Here is a 24414-nt window from a genome sequence, read left to right on the forward strand (position 1 = left end):
ATTGCCAAACAGGGTAACCACGCGGTCTGATGTGCCTTACCAGGGTTCCCGCAGCTGCCCCCCATCAGAGGTTCGAGTCCTCCCTTGGGCATGGGTGTGTATTGTCCTTAGGGCAAGTTAGTTTAAGTCAGATTAAGTTGTGTGTAAGCCTAGGGACTGATGACCTCAGCAGTTTGGTTCCATAACTTACCACACACAATAATCATAATGTTCACCAACAGCACTGAACTTAAAAATGCAAGGTACTAAATTATTTCCTGTCAACATACTTTCACCATAGAACAGCAGCATTTCTACCTTATCATCATGCATGTACTTCATATACCTTTACACAATAATAATTGTATTCACAATGTGTACTACTGCCACGCAGTTACTAAGTTACTCTGATGTCTGTCTACTGTATGCAAAAGCAGCAAGAAATGAAGTGCGTAGGGGAGCTGAGGATTTACCTGTTTGCTTGAGTCAGAAATTGTAAACAGACACCACACCTTTATTAGAGCATTACAATGGGTGCAAACAAGGCAACAAACAGCTCGGTTTCTTCACAAACTTTGTATTGTTTATCGTTTGCACATCTGTGTTCTGTTGACAAAAATGGTACAGTGTGATAAATTTTTGACCAGCTCATGGAGAGGGTAAGTGTATTCTTGAATAAAATGTACATGATTCCATTTTTTAAAAACCTAACCCTTTCCCCATATCTCTGTGGGGAGGCATAAAATGTATACCCACAGCAAAAATTACCCAATAATATTAAAAAGCATTGGATGAAAAAACTTTTCATTTAACACACCAGAAAAAGTTATTTTGTGTGACCAAGATAAATGGGACACGATGTACATAGTGAAGTTGCAATGCTAGAAAAGTGCAGGAAACTGTAAGGAGAACTACAGAGGATCAATGCTTGGTGCAGAGTTTGGTTGTTGACCAACAACATAAACAAATCTAATGACTGCACGTCAGTAGGCAGAAAGACTTATTATTGTGTAGTTACATGATTGCAAAATAATCACTGGCAGCAGTCACATCCATTACAAAACATTGTATTCACTCAAAAATGCAATGAGAACACAAAAGGTTATTTCAGTAGTGCACTACTGAGTGGCAACAGGGTTGCCTGTGATGTCAGTGTCAGGTGGTGGATACGTGTATTCTAGTAACCATGGTTTCTCCTTTTGCACCTCAAAGTAAAGTGCACACACAAAGCAGCCAAGAAGACATTGTTAAGTGAATATATTGTACCAAAGTAATATTCAGTCAAGAAAACTAATAAATTCCTCAGTAGAGGTAGGTCCCTCTCATTTTAGAATCTGAGCCTCTCTCCTAGCACAGATGCCGAAATTGCAATAGCATAATTAAATAGTTATAACTAAACATAACACCATTTTAAGAAATTATAGAGGCTATGATCTCATCTTCCAAGAAGTTAGTAGAGGTATTTCACCCAGTATTCGACTATCTGTTATGTGTTAAAAACAATAGTAAAAGTGCTTTGTTCAGTTTTGCTTATTATATTTTCCTGTGTGGTACTTCCTGAAACAAAACTATTAAGACTTTTGTTGCCACTTGTTGACATATTGCCTGTGAGCTTCTGTCTCACGTTCATCAGTCAGTGCATTAGTAGGACATTTGAAAAGTCCCCATGCCAACATAAGATATGCTGTGGTGGTAGAAAAGGACAAGCAGCTACCCTTTCTAGGTGTGTTGTTTACAAGGCAGAGAACCTGGAATACAGTGTGTACCAAAAACTGACACATACAGGCCATTACATGCACAAACTGTCAAATACTCACCCAAGCCAGAAAAGTGGAATGATTGAAATGCTTGTAATGCACACAGTACAAATATGTGAGCCTCAGCAGTTTAGATGCAGGATGAAACACCTGGAAAGCATCCTATGGAGGAAGATATACTCCACCAGCTGCATAAAAGATATCACAAAATGTAACACTCAGCGAAGTGACACAACAAGAAAAAGAAATATTGGGTAAGACCTTTCTGCCATACAGCCCCAGCATGATGGGTGGAGTCGGCTATATATTGGGCAAACATAGTATAAAGACTATTTACAAACCGACCAAGAAGATCAAAGAAAGTATAAGATTGGGTAAGGACATGAGGCACCAACCTGCAATAACCAGCCTCATAATAAAATTCTCTGACACGAAAGTTCTCACTGTGAACAAGAACTACCTTGCCTGATTGTTTAGAGAAGCCATAGAAATCGACAAATGTGAGAGTAGCTTCAACAAGAAAGGGGAAAGCCTCAAGCTAAATGGGTCCTAAACTCCATGCTACAGTAAACAATCGTTGCAGGCAGCAAAGGAAGAAAAGGAAGAACCACTGTGGCAATGGCCAGGGAATAGCTCTGACATTTGCATGATAGGTACATACAATCTGTGGGTGTGGGCAACATGCATTTAAAACGTAACAGATAATCAAGTCCTGATTGAAATAATTGTACCACTAGTAACTTCTTATAATAAGAGTCTGCAGTGTGTTTATAATTTTTTTAAATGATCCTGTGTTTGTTTTTAACTGTTTCATTTTGCTATTGCAATTTTGGCTTAAGATTTTGTGTGTTATGACATAGAAATAGGTTAAAAATATGTTCTTGTAAGGCTGTGTCACTCTTGATGGTATTGCAGACAGTGGTTGTTATCAACAATCTGAGTACTGCCTGATGATGGAGGTTTAAACCTTCGAAACGCGTCGTGGAAACAAATAAACAGTGACTGGTAACAGTAAACTTATTGTTTCATTTAATGTCAATAACAGTCACGGTAAAGCCTAACCTAAAAATGTTCGCATTTAAAGTTAATCTGAGTAGACCTCATAGGATTTGTTGACAGAGTAACTTATGATACTCTTCTTGAGTTTGCAACCAAATCTTTCAAGTCAAGTCAACCTAATATTTTGACAATATTGCAGTGCCTGTGTTGTTCAGAATTGATAAGGCAACCACTCTTGATAAGCAGGAAATCTGGGTTCGAGTCCTCGTCTGGCACAGATTTTCATTATACAACTAATGGTTGTCCCTATTCACAAACAACTGTCAATACATTTCATGTATTTCATAACAGCCGTAGTCACCACAGTGCCTGTCCCTTTTGACATGCAAGTATGCCCAAAGGAACATTGCATCATAATTCAGAATAACACAGGCACTGCAGCCTCATATTTATCTGCTGACACTGTCAAGGACTTTCACTTTAATGTCTCCCTTGTACGAGAATATACATAATGGATGTAAGAGTACTCGTTGTTGACATATGGTTGACGACATATGGAAGTTTGGTTCTGGCATTAAGTCATGGTCAGAGAGCGAAATGGTAAGGCCACAGCTTGTGAAAGCAGGAAATCCCAGTCCAGCACAAATTTTTATTGGTGTCATTCCATTATACAGCTGATGGTTGTCCGCATTCGCAACTGCGAATACATTTCATGTCCACCTGGCCATCACCTTCAGATAAGTTGCAACTATTGCTGAGTCTTGATGACCTGATCCTAAACTGGAGTGGGTACCCCTATACAGTCAGTAAATTGTACTCAGTGCATGTGGCAAGTGCAGGTCCCACTGCAAAAGGTACAAGTGTAGCACCAGTGGTAGAGGCAAACAAAAACAATTTATTTCTGCTCTCATTATATTTCATTGTGTGCCACACAGGTGACCAAGGCTTTGCAACCATGGATTTTTGGAATGTTGTGATCTTATGCAGCAGTAATGTTCCACAGACCTGTCCCAAAAGTATTAATAGTTAAGCAAATGATGTAGATTCAGATTGCTGTATTTCCTATGATGGTCTAAACACCAAGGCATGGTGGATCTGTTTCACAGAGTATCAGTTCCATTTATATATGTTGGTGATTCAAATGAGAATTTTAAAAATGCTATATTTTCAATTGGAACAATGAACAAGAAACTGATGAATGCACATATTCCACCACCATGGAAGTGCATAGATACCTCAATGAAAGAATTCTTTTGCTTTTGTGGGTAGCCAGTCATGCAGTGGTGTTTTCATCCGTTTGTCACTACTGAAATGCCTGCCTCCTATTGCAGCAGATGAAAGTCATTAGGTGGAAGGTCTGGTAAATTAGGGGTATGTACCAGACTGATGTGGCACCCATTTTGCAGACACCTTATTGAAGTGCATCACATTGTGAACAATGTGCTGAACTAATACTTATCTTCAAACTCGTGGCTATTTTGTTCCGAGTTACATGTCTGTTATCCTGTACAAACTCCTCCACTAATGCAATGTTGTCACCTGTTGCTGTGTGCTAAGCCTGCCCTTGTCTTGTTGCACCCTCCATGGAATTTACAGCCCTTTTAAACTTCCTACACCATTTGTACGCTTTCTGCAATGACAAAACATGAATCACCATACTGCACTGTCATTGTAAAATGAATTTCAGTTGGTTAGCCACTTCATTATACAAAAAACACATCACAGATCACTGCTCAAACACGGTGCATGTTGAAGTGGGATGGCTGTTTTGTTGGGGGCACTGCTGACTTCTCCCACATTTTAGCATCACTCTGCCACATACTGGTCATTTTCTGAACCTCAAGAAACACTTCTGCCCCCTACAAACTCCTCCATACATCTTTTCTAAATTTTAAGGAAGTTTTGAGGTTTTCATTTGAATCACCCTCATATAGACTTCAGATGTTTAAATTCTTATGGTAAGCTTTGTGCATCAGATATGGTCTTTTGAACAGCATATGTATTGAAACAGAATGGATTCTCTCAGAAAAAGAAGACTAATACAGGAAGTGCAGCAAGATGAATCTACACCATTTGCTACTCCACTGTATGCTAGGAGCGTATCAGCTAATATTGAGAGAATTTTTAAGAAATTTCCCTGCCAGACAAGATTAATGCCCTTTTGAATTCAGTTTAAGATGATATGGGACTAAGAAATCCTGGTGTTTGTAAGGTACCATCACTTTGGTATAGCATCTATCAGTGAAAGTATTTGTACTGTTGGGCACAGGTGTGTGGGACATACCGCCAAACAGGATGGGTGGTTTGATGAAGCTCCAAATGTTAGTCTATCTCGTATGCCTCTTCATCTCTGCATAACTACCGCAATCTACATCCATTTGAATCTACTTACTGTGTTCAGGTGTTGGTCTCCCTTTACAACTTTTACCTGACACCCTTCCCTCCATTACCAAATTGATGATTCCTGATGGCTCACAATGTGTTCTATCAACCAGTACCTTTGTTTTGTCCAGTTGTGCCATAAATTTCATCTTTATCCAGTTGTAGTCAGTACCTTCTCATTTATTATTCAATTTACCAATCTAACCTTCAGCATTCTTGTATACACACAAGGGACAACATTGCAAAAACATGCTGTGCTGAAGCATCACTTAGGCGATGGTCATGCAATCAAATATAATGAGACATAAGTGGTTGCTGCCACTTCTCGTTACGGGGATTGTGTCCTGAAGGAATACATAGAAATTAGGCTGGCTGATAATCTTATTACTAGGTACAAGGACTATCCTTAGAGCAAGTTGTGTAACCCTGGGCTGCCCAGCATTAAAACACTATGTTCTCAATTAGCAAAAATGTTTGATGATTAGTTATGGCAGCAATATGTCATTTTTGTTCACCTTCACCCTGGCAGCACTGCTAGTACGTTTTGGAATGCAGGCAGCTCTCACGGCAATTGGCACATGTGCTGAGTACTCTCCTGACCCGTATAGGAATCCTGGCTCCAGTGTAGCATCAGTTCAACAAGAGTCAGAAACAGCAGTGTCTCATCTGAATATGAGAGCCAGGGGGGCCATCAACCCATTGTATTAATTTGACTTGAATATCTTGCTGCAAACTCAACAAGAATATAATAATGACATAAGCATATTTGTCATTTACAAGCAGACTGAAGCCAGTCAGTGTGGGGCAGCAAGAACAATGTAAGATGTGGATTCAGCCAAAAAGAGAGTAGGTACAACTGCAATTATTTAGTCAGAGATGGCACTTTTCCACCTCTTTAACAGAGTATATGCTTTGATAAATGTTTGTGACTAGTCCTCCTGAACCAGGATTTGAGTCGAGATCCCCACCTCTTGTCAGCAGTCATTTACCAATTGCACTACCTTAGCATTTGAATTGGTCTGTGAGGTGTACACACTTAGTTTAGTTGACAGCACAAAGTGCATGAAATGCAGGAATCTGGGATTGAGTTCCAGTCCAGCACAATTTTAAGTTGCCACTATTATTCACATGTCTTTGCGAGTTTTTACATGGTTTGTCAGCCTGTTATGCTGTGCTTGGATGGACATATTTTTTTATTTTTATATAATGTTTTGTCTCCATATGCAGAGGACATATTAGTGAAGAAGTTGAGGTTTCAAATCACTACTAACACAGCCTCACAAATAATGTCTGCATCTGCTTCTACATGCATACTCTGCTCTGCCAACCACTGTGAAGCGCATGCAGAGGGTACTTAGCATGGCACCACATGTTAGGGATTCTTGTCCATTCCAGTTGTGTATGGAGCACGGGAAGAATGGTTTCTTAAATTTCTCTTTATGTGCAGTAATTAGTCTAGTTCTGTCTTCACAGTCTCTACAGGAGCAATATGTAGGGCAATCAAAGTTTGTAGATTCTTCACTTTATATTGGGTCTTAAAATTTCATAAGTAATCTTTTGTGGGACAATTTGCATCTGTCGTCAAGAGCCAGCCAATCCCAGTTTTTTTTATAAGCTTTTCTGTAAAGTCAAACAGACCTGTGGCCATTCATGCCATCCTTCTTCGTGTATGTTCAGTATCTCTTGTTACTCCCAATTGGTACATATCTGATGCACTGCAGTAATAATCTAAGATGTGAGACACAAGTGTTTTGTAAGTGGTCTCCATCATAGACCAATTGCATTTTCTCAGTACTCTGCCTATGAACTGAAGTCTGCCACCTGGCCTTAGCTATGACTGAGCCTATGTGATCATTCCATTTCATCTCCTTTCAAATTGTCATACCCAGGTATTTTTATGAGTTGCATGGTTCTAATTGTAAATCATTGATATTGTATCATAGGATACAATTTTTTTTCATTTTGTGAAGTCTAGGCCTCTGTAGATTTTAAGCAAGTTGGCAATCTTTGCACCACTTTGAAATCTTTTAGGGATCTGACTGACTATTTCTGCAGCCTTCTTAGACGTAACTTAACTGTATATGACTCCATTATCAGGTAAAATTGTGAGGTTGTTATTAATATTGTCTGCAACACCATTAATACACAACATAAGCAACAAGGGTCCCAATACACTCCCCTGGGGCATGCCTGAATTTCCTTCTACTTCTGCGAAATACTCTGCATCCAAGATAACATGCTGTGTCCTGCCTGCAAAAAGATCTCAAGTCAGTCACACAGTTCAAGACCGTGTAGGATTGTACTTTGGTCCTATGTTATAGAGAGGAGTGACCTGTGTTTTTTCTCAATCATTGGGCAGAGATTTTTATTTAAGGGGCCTATGTATATTATGGACACACACACACACACACACACACACACACACACACACACACACACACACACACACCACCCCCTCTTGGCAACTGTGTGAGAAGTAAACTAGGACAGCACGTCTGCACCTTCCTCAGTAAAGAACAATTGAAAACAGAGTTTAGTATTTCTGCTTTTGCTTTGTACCCTAACTTACAATTCCTGTGTCATTCACGAGTGTGTCTACACTAACTTTAGTGCCACTGACAGCCTTTACATTTGGCCACAATTTTTTTTTGTTTTCTGCGAGTTGTTTCAGTAAGATTCAACTATGGTAGTCATTGAAGGTTTTGCCCTCGTGGCAATCAAACACATTTCATTTACCATCTCTCTATGTGGTGGCCTATACTTTGTTTTACACCTATTTTTGCAGAAGTTGTTGTTTCTTTAGAGTGACTGTATGCCATGAAGGGTCCCTCCCAACATGAACTGTTCTGCTAGGCGCATAACTATCCACTGCATGGTCAACTATTCTTTCAAGCTTGACACACAGTCCTTCTGTATGCTCCTGCTCTGACTTAAATGTTTTGATATGTAACAGAACTGCATTTTAACTAACTTACTAAATATGTAAATCATCTTATTTGTTTTAGCTGATCTTTCAACTTCTTTTGGTACATGTACATGATAGTAGGTGATGTCAGTTTCAATATGGACATCCTGAAAGAGGTTAGGTCTGTTTATTGGCTTAAGATCCAGTATATTTCCATGAAAGGGAAGCAGTGGTTGGGAAGGGAGTGAGACAGGGTTGTAGCCTCTCCCCGATGTTATTCAATCTGTATATTGAGCAAGCAGTAAAGGAAACAAAAGAAAAATTCAGAGTAGGTATTAAAATCCATGGAGAAGAAATGAAAACTTTGATGTTTGCCGATGACATTGTAATTCTGTCAGAGACTTCAAAGGACTTGGAAGAGCAACTGAACGGGATGGACAGTGTCTTGAAAGGAGGATATAAGATTAACATCAACAAAAGCAAAACGAGGATAATGGAATGTAGTCGAATTAAGTCGGCTGATACTGAGGGAATTAGATTAGGAAATGAAACACTTAAAGTAGTAAAGAAGTTTTGCTATTTGGGGAGCAAAATAACTGATGATGGTTGAAGTAGTGAGGATATAAAATCTAGACTGGCCTAGGCAAGGAAAACGTTTCTGAAGAACAGAAATTTGTTAACATCAAGAATAGGTTTAAGTGTCAGGAAGTCATTTCTGAAAGTATTTGTATGGAGTGTAACCATGTATGGAAGTGAAACATGGACGATACATAGTTTAGACAAGAAGAGAATAGAAGCTTTCGAAATGTGGTGCTACAGAAGAATGCTGAAGATTAGATGCATAGATCACATAACTAATGAGGAGGTACTGGATAGAATTGGGGAGAAGGGGAGTTTGTGGCACAACTTAAGAAGAAGGGACCAGTTGGTAGGACATGTTCTGGGGCATTAAGGGATCACAAATTTAGCATTGGAGGGCAGCGTGGAGGGTAAAAATCGTAGAGGGAGACCAATAGATGAATACACTAAGCAGTTTCAGAAGGGTGTAGGTTGCAGTAAGTACTGGGAGATGATGAAGCTTGCACAGGATAGGGTTGCACAGGATGGAGAGCTGCATCAAACCAGTCTCAGGATTGCAGACCACAACACCAACAACAATATTTCCATTATGACTGGACTCCTAAACTATCTGTTCTAGGTAGTTTCCAGGAATGTTTGGCAAGATGTCTGGACACATCCACCATTGTAATTTTTCCACCTGATACTACAGTGATTAATGTCTTCTTCAGTTACCACTGTATGACTGGGAAATATCTGTACTAGTGAACTGAGGTTTTCTCTAAAGTCTTCTCTGTGTGGGATAAAACAATGTGTTTATCAAGAAAATCCATTCAACCATGCCATAAAAGCCTGGGAAATTACATACAAGATCTGACAGACATAAAAATTTGTGACAGGCTAAATTGCATGCTGGAGTGGGACCCAAAATGACAATTCTTGTGTCCTACCTGAGGTAATTTTAGAAACTGTAAAATCTAAAATTTACAGTTATGGAAGTGTACATATAGTGGTTTATATACCTCTGTCTACTCTTATCCAGTAAATGTACTTCTGGTTATGTAATATCACTTGGTTTTAATTGTATCATTTTTCTTTATGTGATATGAATGAGAACGTTAGAAACACTGCAGCAAAATGTAAGTGAAAATTGTTAATGGTGAATTATTGCAGTGCTTCATTTTTTATTTGTAGTCATAGCATACTACAATTTTTCATTTGGAGTCCAAATTCCACATTTTTGTACAGGGTGACATAGAAAAACAGGAACATTTCCACAATCCAATAAAACTAGAAGTGATTAAGGGAAGAAATTGCATTCATAGTAATTGAAACCTTACAACTTCGCCATTTATGAAACATTGATGGCATTTAAAAAATTTTACGTACTTTACATGGTATCCTCCTGTACAAATACCTTAGTTAAATCTGCTGTTGAGATTCCTCATTGACTGATGCAACATCTTAGCCAGGATACCGTTAATTGCATCCTGAATTCTCTATTTTAACTCATCCAGGGTTCTTGATCGAGTCATGTAGACTTTGCTCTTGCAATAGTCCACAAGAAAAAAAATAACAAACTGATAAATCTGGCGATCTAGGGGGCCAGGGAATGTTAGCGTATCGCGAGATCACATGGTTGCCAAACAATTCTCGCACGTATGCCACTGACTGCCGTGCAGTGTGTTCAGTTGATCCATCCTGTTGAAGCCAGGCTTCTTGAATGTTCAGAAAGTTGTTCAGTGCAGGTGCAACGAAAGTTTGTAAAATCTCCATGTAATGATCGGCTTTGACAGTTATAGTGTTTCCCTGTTCATTTGCGGAAAAAATATGGTCCAGTAATCCCATGATGAAACACCACACCATACTGTCACTTTACAGGTGTGAAAAGGGTGCTCATGAACGTCTTTAGGATTTGTCTTTGCCCCAGTAACAGTAGTTCTCTTTATTCACATAACCTGTGAGATGAAAATGTGCCTCATCTGACATGCACGACTTGTTTAGAAATTCATCATTTTTGTTTATTTTTGTTATCATTTGTTGACAGAACCTTAATTGTATCCGATAATTGTTGTCCTTCAGTTGTTGCACCGCCTGTAGTTTTTACAGATGAAATTTTAAATCAAGATGAAGAAGTCTGTGAACACTCTCCCGGGACATTCCAACCACTGCTGCTTACATATGAATTGAACGTGTGGGCTTTGTAAGATAGACTCATGTATGACATCAAATGTTCATCTTCCTGTTTTTTCTTCTTGATGGCTGATCCAGTCTCTTCAAAGTTATTAATCCAACATTTTATCGGTGTTTCGACAAAAAGCCATCATGGCGTCCTAAATTATAAAAACGTTGAAATGCCCTGCTGCTACCAAACTGTCATTGTTTTTATAAAACATTTTTATAGCAAATGCACGCTGTTTTCCGTTCCACTGATCAATGAGTACTGAAATGGCAGACTGTTTACTCACTAACTGTCATGTACCCACAGTGCTGCACTTGCCTATGGTTGCCACTACTCATTTCAAACATTCGTGTTATTCTGTCTCACCTAGTACATTTAAAGTAAGCGCTGCCATCTGCTCAGATGCCTTTTACAGTGCAGAATGGTAGGCAGCAGAACAACTTGCTGTGATAAACATCAAAATTCTTTCTTGGGCATGTGACCTTACACTTCAGGATACTGCAACAGTGATGAAATTTGCACGCAGTTCATAGTGGCACCAATCACTGAGAAGATGAGGAAAAGCCATCTGTAGTGGTGTGGAAACTTACTTCGAGCAGATCAAGAAATAGCAGCAAAACACGGGCTTTCTTAGAAAGTTGGTAATAAGTGGTAAGTGCCTATTTGGAGACCTAGGCAATATTGGCTGCATACCCTTCATACAGACCTATGATAGGTGGCCTTCATCAAGACAAAGCACAGAAGGCCTTCACTGTGACAACCAAGACAGTTCATGTTAAGGGTACACAGAGTGCCAAATGCTGAGATAGAAGACGAAGACTTAAAATGATCAAATTAACTACATGGGCAAACAGAGTGACCAAGTTTGGAAGTAACTGTAGATCAGAGAATGACTGTTTAAAACTAACTAAATAGGATGTCAAGGGTGACCGGGAGAAATATCATTAATAGCCACATTTGAATATCAAGTCTGTTGGTATTGCAAACTACAACAGTTGATCCTCCAGGAGTGTAAATGTTTTGTCAAAAATAAAAGGTTGTTTTCTCATCACAGTTGGCCAGTTTCAGCCTCAGAAAACATCCATAGTGATATGAAAACACTTAAGAATATATGCATCAAATCCAATTGTGTATACAAACAGTCATTAAAATTGTCAACCACATGGAATTTTTAAGATGCATATGAACTCAAGAAATGTGTGCCTTAAATATGGAGAAAGGAAATAATAATTGCATTGTTCAAGATGGGAGGCCTTGTTAGGAAAAACAAGGAAAAACAGATTGATAAATGAAGATGTTACGAAGGAACTTTGAGTTGAAAAGTTTAATGATAGAACTGAGAAGAGGAGGTTAAAATGTTTTGGACATGTAAAGAGAATGGAGGATGGAAGAATACCAAATGGCCATATGGAGGCAATTTGAGGGCAAAAGGGGTGACCAGAGCAAAATGCATTAACTCAATCAAGAACAATTTAAGTTGAATGATTCTGTACTGGAACAAAATGGTTATAAAAGAAGAGTAGTGGGACGACAGGGAAAAGTGGAGAAATATCGAAAATAGTCTGATGCTGGGTAAAGGGATGACAAAGATAACAGAACTGCTATTAATGCATATGTTCTTCAGTGTACATGGATCACTTGAATATTGTCTCTGAGGGTGAAACTGGCCAGTCAGGTGTGTCCATAAACTTTGAATTTCAAGTAGTTTATCATGTCAGTGGAATCATAGTTTCAAATTTTAACATGTTCACAGTAGCTGTGTGTTCTAGTGTTACGAAATGTTGACATCTATTAGGAGCAAATTCTGTCAACTGAATTGTATGCCAAAAAACTACTAAGGAAACTACAGAATGCAAAAAGCAATAAAATAATATTGTATACCCAAGTACAGTATCTGTTAAATGTTGTATTGTTTGCCATCATCTGCCATGACATTACTTGAAACAGTTTGAACGTGTCACTGTGTAATGGTAACTAGGTCACCAATAAGCCCTTGATCTAGACATGTCAGTTAGACCCCCCCCCCCCCCCCACACACACACACACACACACACACATGGTGAAGGAAAACATGATTTGTAATGCATAGTAGTAGTCCTTTACATTCTGTACAACATGAGGATGACCATTATCTTGTTGGATTATAGCTTTATGAGTGTGTTGAAAGAGGGACAGCATTAAGCTCAACAACATTGTTAATACAATAAAATCTTTGCCAGAAGATGGACAGAGGGAGTAACCTTTGTGAAATGTCACATTCACAATGCATGTGGCAAGAAACTGGTGAAGATTTTATTGCATTGACACGTTGTAAAAACTTTTGTTGCAGTCACAGTTAGCAGTAGCTACAATTCAGTTACTGGACTTCTGTGAGCATTTTACAGCTTACACCCACACACACCTTCACACATTTTGGCTGAAGCTTACTTGTTTAGCAGTCTTTTTGTTGTGCCTGTCTGTGGTGAGTAGCAATCTATCCTTTCCCTAATACTGTCAGGGTGTGTAGACTGTGTGAATGAATGCTCAAGTAATTATATACAGCTACTGCGTCATAGAGCAGACAACTGTTGGCTTATTTATTCAGTCATCACAGAATAAAATGTTTGCGAGAAGGTTATCTTGGTTGTTAGCATATGACAGCTCATTGTATAATCTAGCCTAAAGTGGGACTACATTAATAAAACCTGAAAATATTATTTAATAAAAATTATTTCAGTGTTAAACAAAAGATATTAAATCTTGACCATTCATGTCCTTGTCTCATATTTACTTACTGATACAAATGTTCTTATTTTTTTAAGACTTTGAGCTCTAATGGTATTTATATTTGCAACAAAAAAGATAGTGGTCACGTCTGCTCTGTGAGCATTAGATGTTTTTAAATATTGTGCTTGCTTGTACTGAATAAGACATTAACCTGCTTGTTCCCCTTTGCACTGTCTCATTTTGTGTTATTTTCTGTTTCCAGAGGCATGATGATGATTGCAGAAGTTGAAAGTAGATTTGAAAATATTGATACATTTATTAAGGACATAAAGAAATTTGGTTTTTCAAATACATTGAAAGATTTCTCGCATAAAATATTTTACTTCTTGTACTTTAAAAAAGTGAGTTCAGTGAAGAAGTCCAATAAACTGCCCAGCATCTTTCTAAAACCGTGTTTATACAAGAAGAGATGATTCAGTATTGTGTGTGCTGCTTGAAAGACATTTATAAGATTGACTTTAAGTAGTTGAGCTTTTTCATATAATAAATTTATACTGCTTTATTGTTTAAAATAGAATTATGTTCATTACGTGCGTAACTTTAGATTTTTGATCTTCATATTGAGCATTATGTTAAACATATGAAGAACACATTTGCAAGAAACTGTTTTTCTGAAATACATATCTTTATGTAATATTATAGTAACTGAAAAATGACAGTTTTCAATTCTGTAGTGAGCAGAGGTTGCCACCATAATTAAAAAGGAACTCAGGCAGGTTGAAGGGCACATATTAAGTAAAGCAGACCATTTCAGAAACTCTGAAAAAAATAATCTAATACTTATGTCTTAAGTACAAAAGACTAACCCATTATAGAGGAATGAGCTGATAGCTAGAGAGCTGAAGAACTTTTTATTTTGCCAAACTGTAACTCTTTTCTGTCTTTGTGCCAATAAAACCAGGAGCCACTGTTTTTTCATTTTTGTCATCTCATACAGAGGGCATTTCTCAGTCACCTGACTCATAAAATTATCACTAAAGTGGCAAACACTTAAAACTGTAATTATATGACAGAAGAACATTGGGCAGATAACGCATAAGATGACGACATGAATCAGATGTGGCTAGACAATTAATAGCATGGACATTTATTTTTGAATTAAAACTGCATTGAACAACAATTTCAATCTGGACATTCATCCTCTATTTCTTCCTCTTGAATCATTTTGGCACGTCTCATGGACTGATTCAAAACACTGATGTAGACTTAGCTCCTCTGCGATTCTCCAGAATACCACAATGTTATGTTAATAATAAAATATTTCATGCCCAACCATAATTTTCCATGTTCTGTTATTATAATCCTTTGTTAATAACAAAAACTTAGGAAACATACAGTTATTATTATCAAAATAAATAAATTTACATCAAACAATAATTACTCACCATACAGCGGGTGCATTGAAGGGTATATTTGAATATAAAAAAGAACACTGTAACACAGTAACTCAACTTATAAACTCACATTATTCAAAATGTCACACACACACACACACACACACACACACACACACACACACACACACACACTAGTATGAAGAATTGTATTAAGTAGAGCAGGTGTCATGAAGAACAAAGACAGGAGTAGTGGGGTTTACGAGAAAGATGGACAACAAGGAAATGGGACAGGAATATTGAATCAAATAGAAGTGACCATGATACAAGGAGACACACAGAGATTGAAACAAGTGGACTCCTTCCCTCTCACTGTACTTCAATTCATAGTATTGTGGACCTTCAACAACACTTGTTCTTTCAGAGCACATCCTCCCCCACTATTCATCCTGACGAATACCCAAGTTCCAGCCTGTATCTTGACTTTCACAACTCACTGCTACCACTTTTGGTAGGTATGAGATCTTTCTGGAACAGTATTCCTGCAGCATCTGTGATAGTCCCTACCTTTTGTTGCCATTGTCCATCTCTTTCCCCTTTTTACAGATGCATATTCATTCAGATACATATTTCTCAACCCACTGTAAATTGCATGTAGGAGGGGGCTTTCAACAATTTCAGATACTTCCTGTACTGTTCGTTTCACATGTGGAGCAAAAGAAATACCTCAGTAATCTCTCTCGTGATGTCCAAGTTATCCATTCTCTAAATTTACCCAGCATAGGCCAAGTGAACAAAATTATCTTTCTTTCAAAAATTCAGCTTTAAGTTCCCTTAGTATTCTGTTATACTTTTCTACAGGATATGCTATTATTTCGTAGAAGTGTGTTTGAATTTATTTGATCACTGCTGTCATGCCTACTTCACAAGAATTCCAAATTCTGCTGCAGATCTCTAGAATTGGTGCCACTAGCAGCTTTTACTGTCTGGAAAGAATCACTGTGGGGGTGAAAAAGCAGTTCAGCCCAAGACATGCAAATACCCATACTTCAGTCATTCAGTATTCAACAATGAGAGCTCTTAGTGACTTTCAACAAAAGTTACACATAGTTTCAAGCCTTTATGAAATGTTTTCTCACTAACAGAGAAAAGAAAAAAGATTATTACTTCCATAAACTGCCACATGAAGCACGACTTTTATTTTATTACTTATTTACTACAACCTGTATTCACAACACATTTTGCAGACAGTATTCATATATACCATGGGATGTACCACCAAAATTATATCATTGTACGACTCACAGTTCAGGAGATATTATGACATCAACAATGAGATGCATGAAAAACTGCTCATCATACAAGACATTTAAATTTATTACTTTGTTGCTGCTAACTCTATTCACAACAATTTATGTAGCCAATATCCACATATGCCACTGAATATGCCATCAAAAATATATCATTGTACAACACAGTTCAGGAGATATGATATCAAATACCGAACTGTGTGAAAAACTAATCTTTCATACATTACATTTTAATTATGTTGCAGAATGTATGTACACAAATATATCATTGCATGACCCTTAATTCAGGAGATACACCATCATAAACATTGAGCCGCAAGAAAATGAAATTGTAGGGCAAGGTTCGTCAGAGGTACATTTGAAATAAGTGTACAGATACAAGTGAAATATATTTTACACGTGCATATGTGAGCAAAGTTGTGCGTAAAAAGCTCATCCTAAGCCCCTGGAATTATTTCATTAAAATTTGATATGCAAATTAGTTAGGAGCTGGAAAGAAGTACTGTGGTGGTAAGAACCACCAGTAAGTGGGATAAGTGTGATAAAGTGGAGAGAGAAGGGAGTAGTAGATGGACATATAGCGAAGGGAAATAATGAGATAGGAGGAAGGAAGAGATAGACAGACATAGTTAAAACTGGCTGCAACAAAGAAAACAAAACCACAGTCTTTTACAGTAGAGTATTTTCTTCTTCACAGTCAGTTTTAACATAAAACCTGTGCGTTGTTGTTTAATAATAGGTCTACAACTTTGCTTCTGCTGTTTTTTCTCAAAGCTCAGGGCTTTATTGTGAAAAACTTACAATAAAAATTATGATTCATAGTATTGCCAATCGCTGGCCACTACATTCTCCCATCTTTCGGATAGCATACGAATCATGTAGCAGAAGAACTGGGAGACTTTTGTGGGGATCCTTGAATCTATTCAATTTTGCACTTGTTCATATGATCAGAGTTGCGCTCTAATTAGATAACAAATATTTCATTCTGAGCATTGCTTGATTGGGTATAATTAACAACAGGCCAAAAATACTTTACAGAATCTCTTTAACTAACAGTACTAAAAGTCATACTCGGGGCTACCATCCTCTAATAGGTTTCCACTCCTCTTCAACAAGACCATCTTTGTGAATGTAATAAACAGGATGTTGAGATGCTGTCGCACATGCCTAAAAAAGAGAGAAAGGTTGTTTCAGTCTCACATATGCATCCACACAAAAAAGCAAAAATTGTAATGCTTATTTTGAAATGTGTGTTCATCTTTGTTTATAAATGACACCATCAAATCAAACTACAGAAAAAATGAAGTTTCTTACTCCTGACTGACTAATATGCAAGCTTCATAGAGTGTTGATGCTAATCTGTGAGTAGCAAACTTAAATTATGCTGTATTAGAAACTAGGTTAGATGTACTTTTCATTCTATAAATCCATAGTGAGGAGATCCTCAAAGATGTCCACATGTCAGAAATCACCACACACTCCTCAAAGATAGGCCTTAGAGGACTGTTCCAACTAGCTGAATGACGCTTACAAGGTAGTACAAAAAGTGATCTTTGATAGTAGGACGTTATCATTATCTTGCCAGTCCCTCCAGCCATAGCCTGTAGATGAAATGTGTTGGTGCCACTGCTTCTTTATACAAGTTGCTACTTATTTGGCTTGACAAGGCTCAATGGACACTATTCCAGACCTCACTACCCCAGAAAAATCTGAGGAGGCACTGAGAACTGAACTTGCGTCCCTCTACACCAAAAGGCAGCGACACTAAGAATTCGACTATGGAGGCAATTGTGTCAGAAAACAAGAATACAAAATATATAGTTCCAAAGAAAAAAAAATAGTAATGTACTTTGGGAAATGGTCCTCGTGGATGTTAAATACATCAAAACATCCTAAAACATATTTTCATATCGGAGATAACAACAAACTTGTCATAAAATATATAATGTGCAGAACACTGAGGTGCATATGATAATTCTTAGGCTGCTGTAGTCACACATGATCAAAGAGGAAATCAGTTCACAGCACTAATTTACACTGATCACATAACTGCACTGAAGATTACAGGAGTCAGTTTGTACATAATACACAAACAAACATTATTTGATATTATTAATGTAATATTATATACATACTGGTTCTATTAAGAAATTTGTCAATAGAGTAGAAATCTCCCCTTAAAAAATGGACACCTTTACGGATCAAAGTAACGAACTGTAAATCTTTGTGAAGATCATTCTTATTCTAATACTGATTTTATAAACTGAGCTGTTGCCTGAAAAGGGTATGCACTATTTCTGACAAATTTCATTAAGGAATAAATATACTGGGAAGCAGCAATAGTTATTTATAGTTCCTTTAAAAGACATCTGCAGGACAATCTTGAGTTCACACCACAAATAATTCAATTATAAGCTTTTGGAGTCTGAAAACAGTAGCTTATCTAGATGAGTTAGCCCAAAAAATAGTCCCATGTGACATTATGAAATGATATTAAGGGAAGTATGCTACCTTTTTCATTTTTATATCATGTATGCCTGACAACATCTATTGTTGTTGTTGTTGTTGTTGTTATCTTCAGGCCTGAGACTGATTTGATGGAGCTCTACATGCTACTCTATCCTGTGCAAGCTTCTTCATCTCCCAGTACCTACTGCAACCTACATCCTTCTAAATATGGGTCAGTATTGCCTCACGTGTACCAACATTTCTATGGAATCCAAACAGATCTTCCCCGAGGTTGGCTTCTACCAGCTTTTCCATTCATCTGTAAGGAATTCGTGTTAGTATTTAGCAGCCATTGCTTATTAAACTGTTTGTTCGAATATTCACATCTGTCGACACTTGCTTTCTTTGGGAATGGACTTACTATATTCTTCTTCAAGTCTGAGGGTATTTCGCCTGTCTCATACATCTTGGTCGCCAGATGGTACAGTTTTGTCAGGACTGGCTCTCCCAAGGAACAAATAGGTCCTTAAACAGGCACTGAAACATTTTTGTGGTATGCTCACGCAACTGTATGTGTTATCAAGCTGTAATACTAGAAACTTAACACTGATAATCTCCTCTATCTGTTTGTCATCACATTTTAGGTATATACAGGAAAATCTTTTATAAGTTCTGAAACTGTAATGTTAAGGACTGAAGTATGCTATGGTTTACTCTTGATAAAATTGGCAGGAACTAAAGTTTTCCTCGTAATTTAACACATGGGTAAGGGCAGTTGAAATGATGTAATTACTGTCTACAATGAAATAGCACTGGTGAAAATGAAAAATGGGATTTACTGAATAAAGAGATTGCAGAAAATATTGAGAACAGAATGGTTAGCACAGTGACCTCAGAAATTAAAGACACTCTTTGTAATAATTTGTAGTGTTCACTGACACACAGTGACACAAACTTCCCATTACAATTACCTGAACTGATAGAAATAATGACAAAACCTTTCTATGTACTCATGTAGAAATCAAATTGTTAGCTCACAACAGGTTACTTATGTGACAGATTGTGGCTCAAGAGAGAATGAAAAAATATGCCTACTTCACATTTTTGAGGAATGGAATGAAATTAAATTGAGGAATGTTTTAACAAAGGCCCATCCAGAGCCATACTGTGGTGAGCCTGTTGTCCCTGGCAGAAATTTCAAGCTGCTTCCCACACCTCTGTAGAACTATCTTTGTGGAATCTCCCCCCTCTTCTATACAGATTTGGCAAATGGTTTAATTGTGTAAGCAGGTTTAGTAAAAATTACTGAAAAGTATTATTTAAATCATCAATATTAAGGATAAATACTGCATGCAACAAATTAAATGAATCATTATAGTAAAGACATTACAAGTTTTACAAATTAAAAAAAAATGAAAGAAAGATAAAATCCATATCTTAATGTTAATATAGCTGTCAACTCATACTGTATGAATGTTTTATTTGGGAGTTAGTGTGCTAGGTAAGGGAGTTTTTTTATGAAGTAAATTTGTTTCCATTCTTTCTTAATTGTTATGAGTATTTATTTAAAGTGTGCTCAACTTATTTCCATCTCTTAAACTGATGGACAGATTGTGATAAGATATAACCAACTGATATTTTCACTTTAAGGTGCCAGATTTGCTATGAAAAAGAGCAGTTATCAAAATTTAACCCATTTCTTTGTGTTGTCTAATGAAGTTCACTGTAAAAAAATACATTCAATTATCAAGTGATGAAATATTCATTCAAAATGGAACAGCATGAATTTCAGTAACAGATACATTTACCACAAAACTGTTGTTATACTTCACTGCAGGAAAAAAAATCCAAGCAATTAAAATAATTTCAAAGTACCAACTTGACTGATAGAAATGACTATAATTACTTTTTAATATATACTGAAAGTATGTGCAATTCTTTTTTTATGATTTACTCAGAATCTGATTTGGGAAAAGTACATGATTGGGACAACTGCAAAGAGTATAAAAGACTTTTTAAAGATCCTCATAGTTACATTTTTAACTTCTTTCTTCAAAATATGCCACCTACATAGAACTGCAGCAGAGAAAAAAGGTAAGTTCTGTCTTTCTTCTAATCCTGACCTAACAGTATCCATGCAAGGCAACGGCAATTGTAATAATGAAATGATCAAATACAATTTATTATGGCTAATTATACAGTCAGCCAACAAAACGTTAGTCACTCCTTTAAAAGAGCACAGCAATCACTTTGCAATGCTGTAGATGTTATTCATGTTGGTGTATAGAATGTCTGGCGACATTCCATCTGACTCTCCAAAAAATATTATCCACACAATTCCAAAGACTGAAAGAGCTGACAAGTGCGAGAATTATTGCACAATCAGTTTAACAGCTCATGCATCCAAGTTGCTGACAAGAATAATATACAGAAGAATGGAAAAGAAAATTGAGGATGTGCTAGATGATGATCAGTTTGGGTTTAGAAAAGGGAAAGGAACGAGAGAGGCAATTCTGACGTTGTGGTTGATAATGGAAGCAAGACTAAAGAAATATCAAGACACATTCATAGGATTTGTCAACCTGGAAAAAGCCTTCGACAGTGTAAAATTGTGCAATATGTTCAAAATTCTGAGAGAAATGGAGTAAAGCTACAGGGAGAGACGGGTAATATACAATATGTACAAGAATCAAGAGGGAATAAGAGTGGACGACCAAAAAAGACGTGCTCAGATTAAAAAGGGTGTAAGACAGGGATGTAGTCTTTCGCCCACACTGTTCAATCTGAACATCAAAGAAGCAGTGACAGAAATGAAAAGAAGGTTCTGGAGTGGAATTAAAATTAAAAGTGAAATGATATTAATGATGTGATTCACCGATAACATTGCTATCCTGAGTGAAAATGAAGAAGTATCTGCTGAACAGAATGAACAATCTAATGAGTACAGAATATGAACTGAGATTAAATCAAAGAAAGACGAAAGTAATGAGATGTGACAGAACTGAGAATAGCAAGAAACTTAACATCAGAATTGATGGTTACGAAGTACGTGAGGTTAAGGAATTCCGCTAACTGGGAGTAAAATAACCAGTGACGCACGGAGCAAGGAGGACATCAAAAGCAGACTAGCAATGGCAAAAAGGGCATTCCTGGCCAAGAAAAGTGTACTAGTATCAAACATAGGCCTCAATTTGAGGAAGAAATATGTACGAACATATGTCTAGAGTACAGCATTGTACAAGGTGCGTTCCATAAGTAATACGACCAAATTCATAAAAAATCATTTACTGAATATATTCCTACAAATAATCAAACATTTTCAAAATAGCACCCTCTTGCGTCAATACACTTCTGAGGCGGTGTTTCCATGCCTGGAAGGCATCCTGGAATGCCTTTTCCAGAATGTCCTTTAGAGCTGTTGTAACAAGCACCTTGATGCTTTCAATCGTGTCCCAATGTTTTCCTTTCATGACTCCTTTTAACCGAGGAAACAAAAAAAAAAAGTCATTGGGAGCCAGGTCAGGACTGTAGGGAGGCTGGGGAACCAATGGGGTCTTGGTACCAGCCAGGAAGTCATTGACAATGAAGGTGCTGTGACTCGGCACGTTGTCGTGGTGAACTTCCCAAGTGTCCTTGATGTCGCTTCAGCAGTGCGAGACACTCCTTTTCAGTCTTTTGAGCACTACAAAGTAGAAAGCTGAGTTTACTGCAGTCTCGGTAGGTTCAAATTCTTGGTGGACAATACCTCTGACATCAAAGAAGACAATGAGCATGGTTTTGATCCTGGACTTGCTCTGCCTTCTTGGGATGGGGCGACAATGGGGTGTGCCACTCTGTCTCTGCCTTTTTGTCTCAGGGTCGTACTCAAAAATCCACTGAGTGTAAAAAATGAGGATCATTTTCACACATTTCCAACATTTCTCACCACTGAAGCACTCAGATGTGCTTGTGTTCGTCCTGCAACCCTTTTGGAGTTTGGCACACACCTTTCTCATTTTAAAATTTTCGGTCACAATGCGGAAAACGATTGTTTTAGACATGTTTAGAGTTTGTGCTATCAGTTGAACGCTCAGCTGTCTGTCAGAGTTCAAAGAATTGTGCACAATCGTCATATTTTTGACAACTCGTGCAGTTGATGGCCGTCCACTGCGAGGTTCGTTGGTGATCTCCTCTTGGTCCTCCATGAACGACTTGTGCCATCGGAAAACATGATTTGGACAAGCAATCATTCCCAAAGGCATGCTGAAGTAATGGAAACGTTTTGGTGGCGGACTTCCCAAGTTTAATGCAAAATTTGATAGCGTACCATTGCACTACAGTATGAGCCATTGTGCCGTGTTACATAAACTCAAAACTGGGTTGAATGAAATGCATGTCCTGACTCTCCGGCAGCATGCAACTGAATGAGACAAAGAGCATTTTTAAGCTAACACACCCCATCCACTTAGCCCAGCTGGTTACAACACGCTGTGGTTTACCATTGCACCAGAAAAATATTGGTCACATTACTTATGGAACGCGTTCTGTATGGTAGTGAGACATGGACTGTGGGAAATGGGAACAGAAGAGAATCAAACTATTTGAAATGTGGTGCTACAGAGATAGACTGATATGGTAAGGAATGAGGAGGTTCTGTACAGAATTGGAAAGGAAAGGAATATGTGGAAAACACTGATAAGGAGAAGGGACAGGATGATAGGCCATCAAAAAAGACATGAGGGGATGACTTCCATGGTACTACAGGGAACTGTAGAGGTAGATAGAGATTAGCCTCCAAATAATTGAGGATGTGGGTTGCAAATGCTACTTTGAGATGAAGATGTTGGCACAGGAGAGGAATTAAGAAAGAAAAAAAAATGTGGGGGAGGGGAGGAGGAAGATGTTCTAGAAGTGGTGTGGTACCAAGCAATCGTGTGACCCCCACCACTGGCACAAGTCATCAAGGGAAGTAGTGTGTGTGTGTGTGTGTGTGTGTGTGTGTGTGTGTGTGTGTGTGTGTGTGTGTGTTGGTTCAACAGAAATACATGACAGACAGGGGGTATCGTGCCTGGGTCTGCCCATGACCACAACTGTGAATGAAGTTTCCTGAATTGTGTGTCACTTATAGTGATGTAATGTAATATAAATACAGTGGTCAAGAGAATATTCTGACTGACAGGGATCACAGGCAGTTGTCATATCTTTCCAGTGACAACAGTTTCAGACCCAACAGATTTTGCTGCTTTTGGTGAATGCAGATCCATCTCACACTGCACAGTAATAGGTCAGGTGTCAAGTTGATCTGTACACTAGTTTTGCGTACACAGACAGTTCCATTTTCAACAGCCCAGAATCCTATGACTAGGGACAGGAAAATTTTACGAAAATGATAATGTGAAAAAAAGGTTTTAGTGAAATAGCATGGAATTTGCAATTTTGCTGTATTAAAAAAGTTATAATTCTCATGATAGCAGTTTACTAGTATTTGTAATTGATACTTATTGAATGTTAACATTGCATTTTGTCATCTATTCTTCTCAAGGTTGACGTTCATGTATAATCTCAAAATAACAGTTCATTGTATGTGTTACGAACTTTGATGTGATGATGAAAATAGTACTGAATTTGGTAAAAAGAAAACATCACCAGTTTTAGCAAAATGTCACATTCTGTTTGGTAAATACATGAAATTACACAAAAAATTGACATAAAACACCTAATATGGCCAAAACCTCTGAATTTGAAAAAAATAAACGAAATTCAGCAAAAACATAACACTGAATTTATCAAAAATAACACCAAAGTTGACAAAAAA

At 37.6% G+C, this 24414-nt stretch overlaps 2 protein-coding genes across 4 annotated transcripts in view; one reads left to right on the forward strand and one right to left on the reverse strand.

Moving 5' to 3' along the window:
- The window catches only part of LOC126282114 (ribosomal RNA-processing protein 8-like), an 82716-nt gene extending 68270 nt beyond the window's left edge, over nucleotides 1-14446 (forward strand). For both annotated transcript variants that reach the window (XM_049981579.1, XM_049981580.1), the window contains exon 5: nucleotides 13731-14446. In XM_049981579.1, coding sequence (XP_049837536.1) covers nucleotides 13731-13941 — 211 coding nt within the window. In that variant the 3' untranslated portion in view covers nucleotides 13942-14446. The remainder of the gene's footprint in view (nucleotides 1-13730) is intronic.
- A 1583-nt stretch (nucleotides 14447-16029) lies between these two features.
- Nucleotides 16030-24414, reverse strand: part of LOC126282115 (D-threo-3-hydroxyaspartate dehydratase-like) — a 127233-nt gene continuing 118848 nt past the window's right edge. For both annotated transcript variants that reach the window (XM_049981582.1, XM_049981581.1), the window contains exon 7: nucleotides 16030-17339. In XM_049981582.1, coding sequence (XP_049837539.1) covers nucleotides 17250-17339 — 90 coding nt within the window. In that variant the 3' untranslated portion in view covers nucleotides 16030-17249. The remainder of the gene's footprint in view (nucleotides 17340-24414) is intronic.

This window comes from Schistocerca gregaria, chromosome 7 (assembly GCF_023897955.1).
Source record: "Schistocerca gregaria isolate iqSchGreg1 chromosome 7, iqSchGreg1.2, whole genome shotgun sequence".
NCBI lineage: Eukaryota > Metazoa > Arthropoda > Insecta > Orthoptera > Acrididae > Schistocerca > Schistocerca gregaria.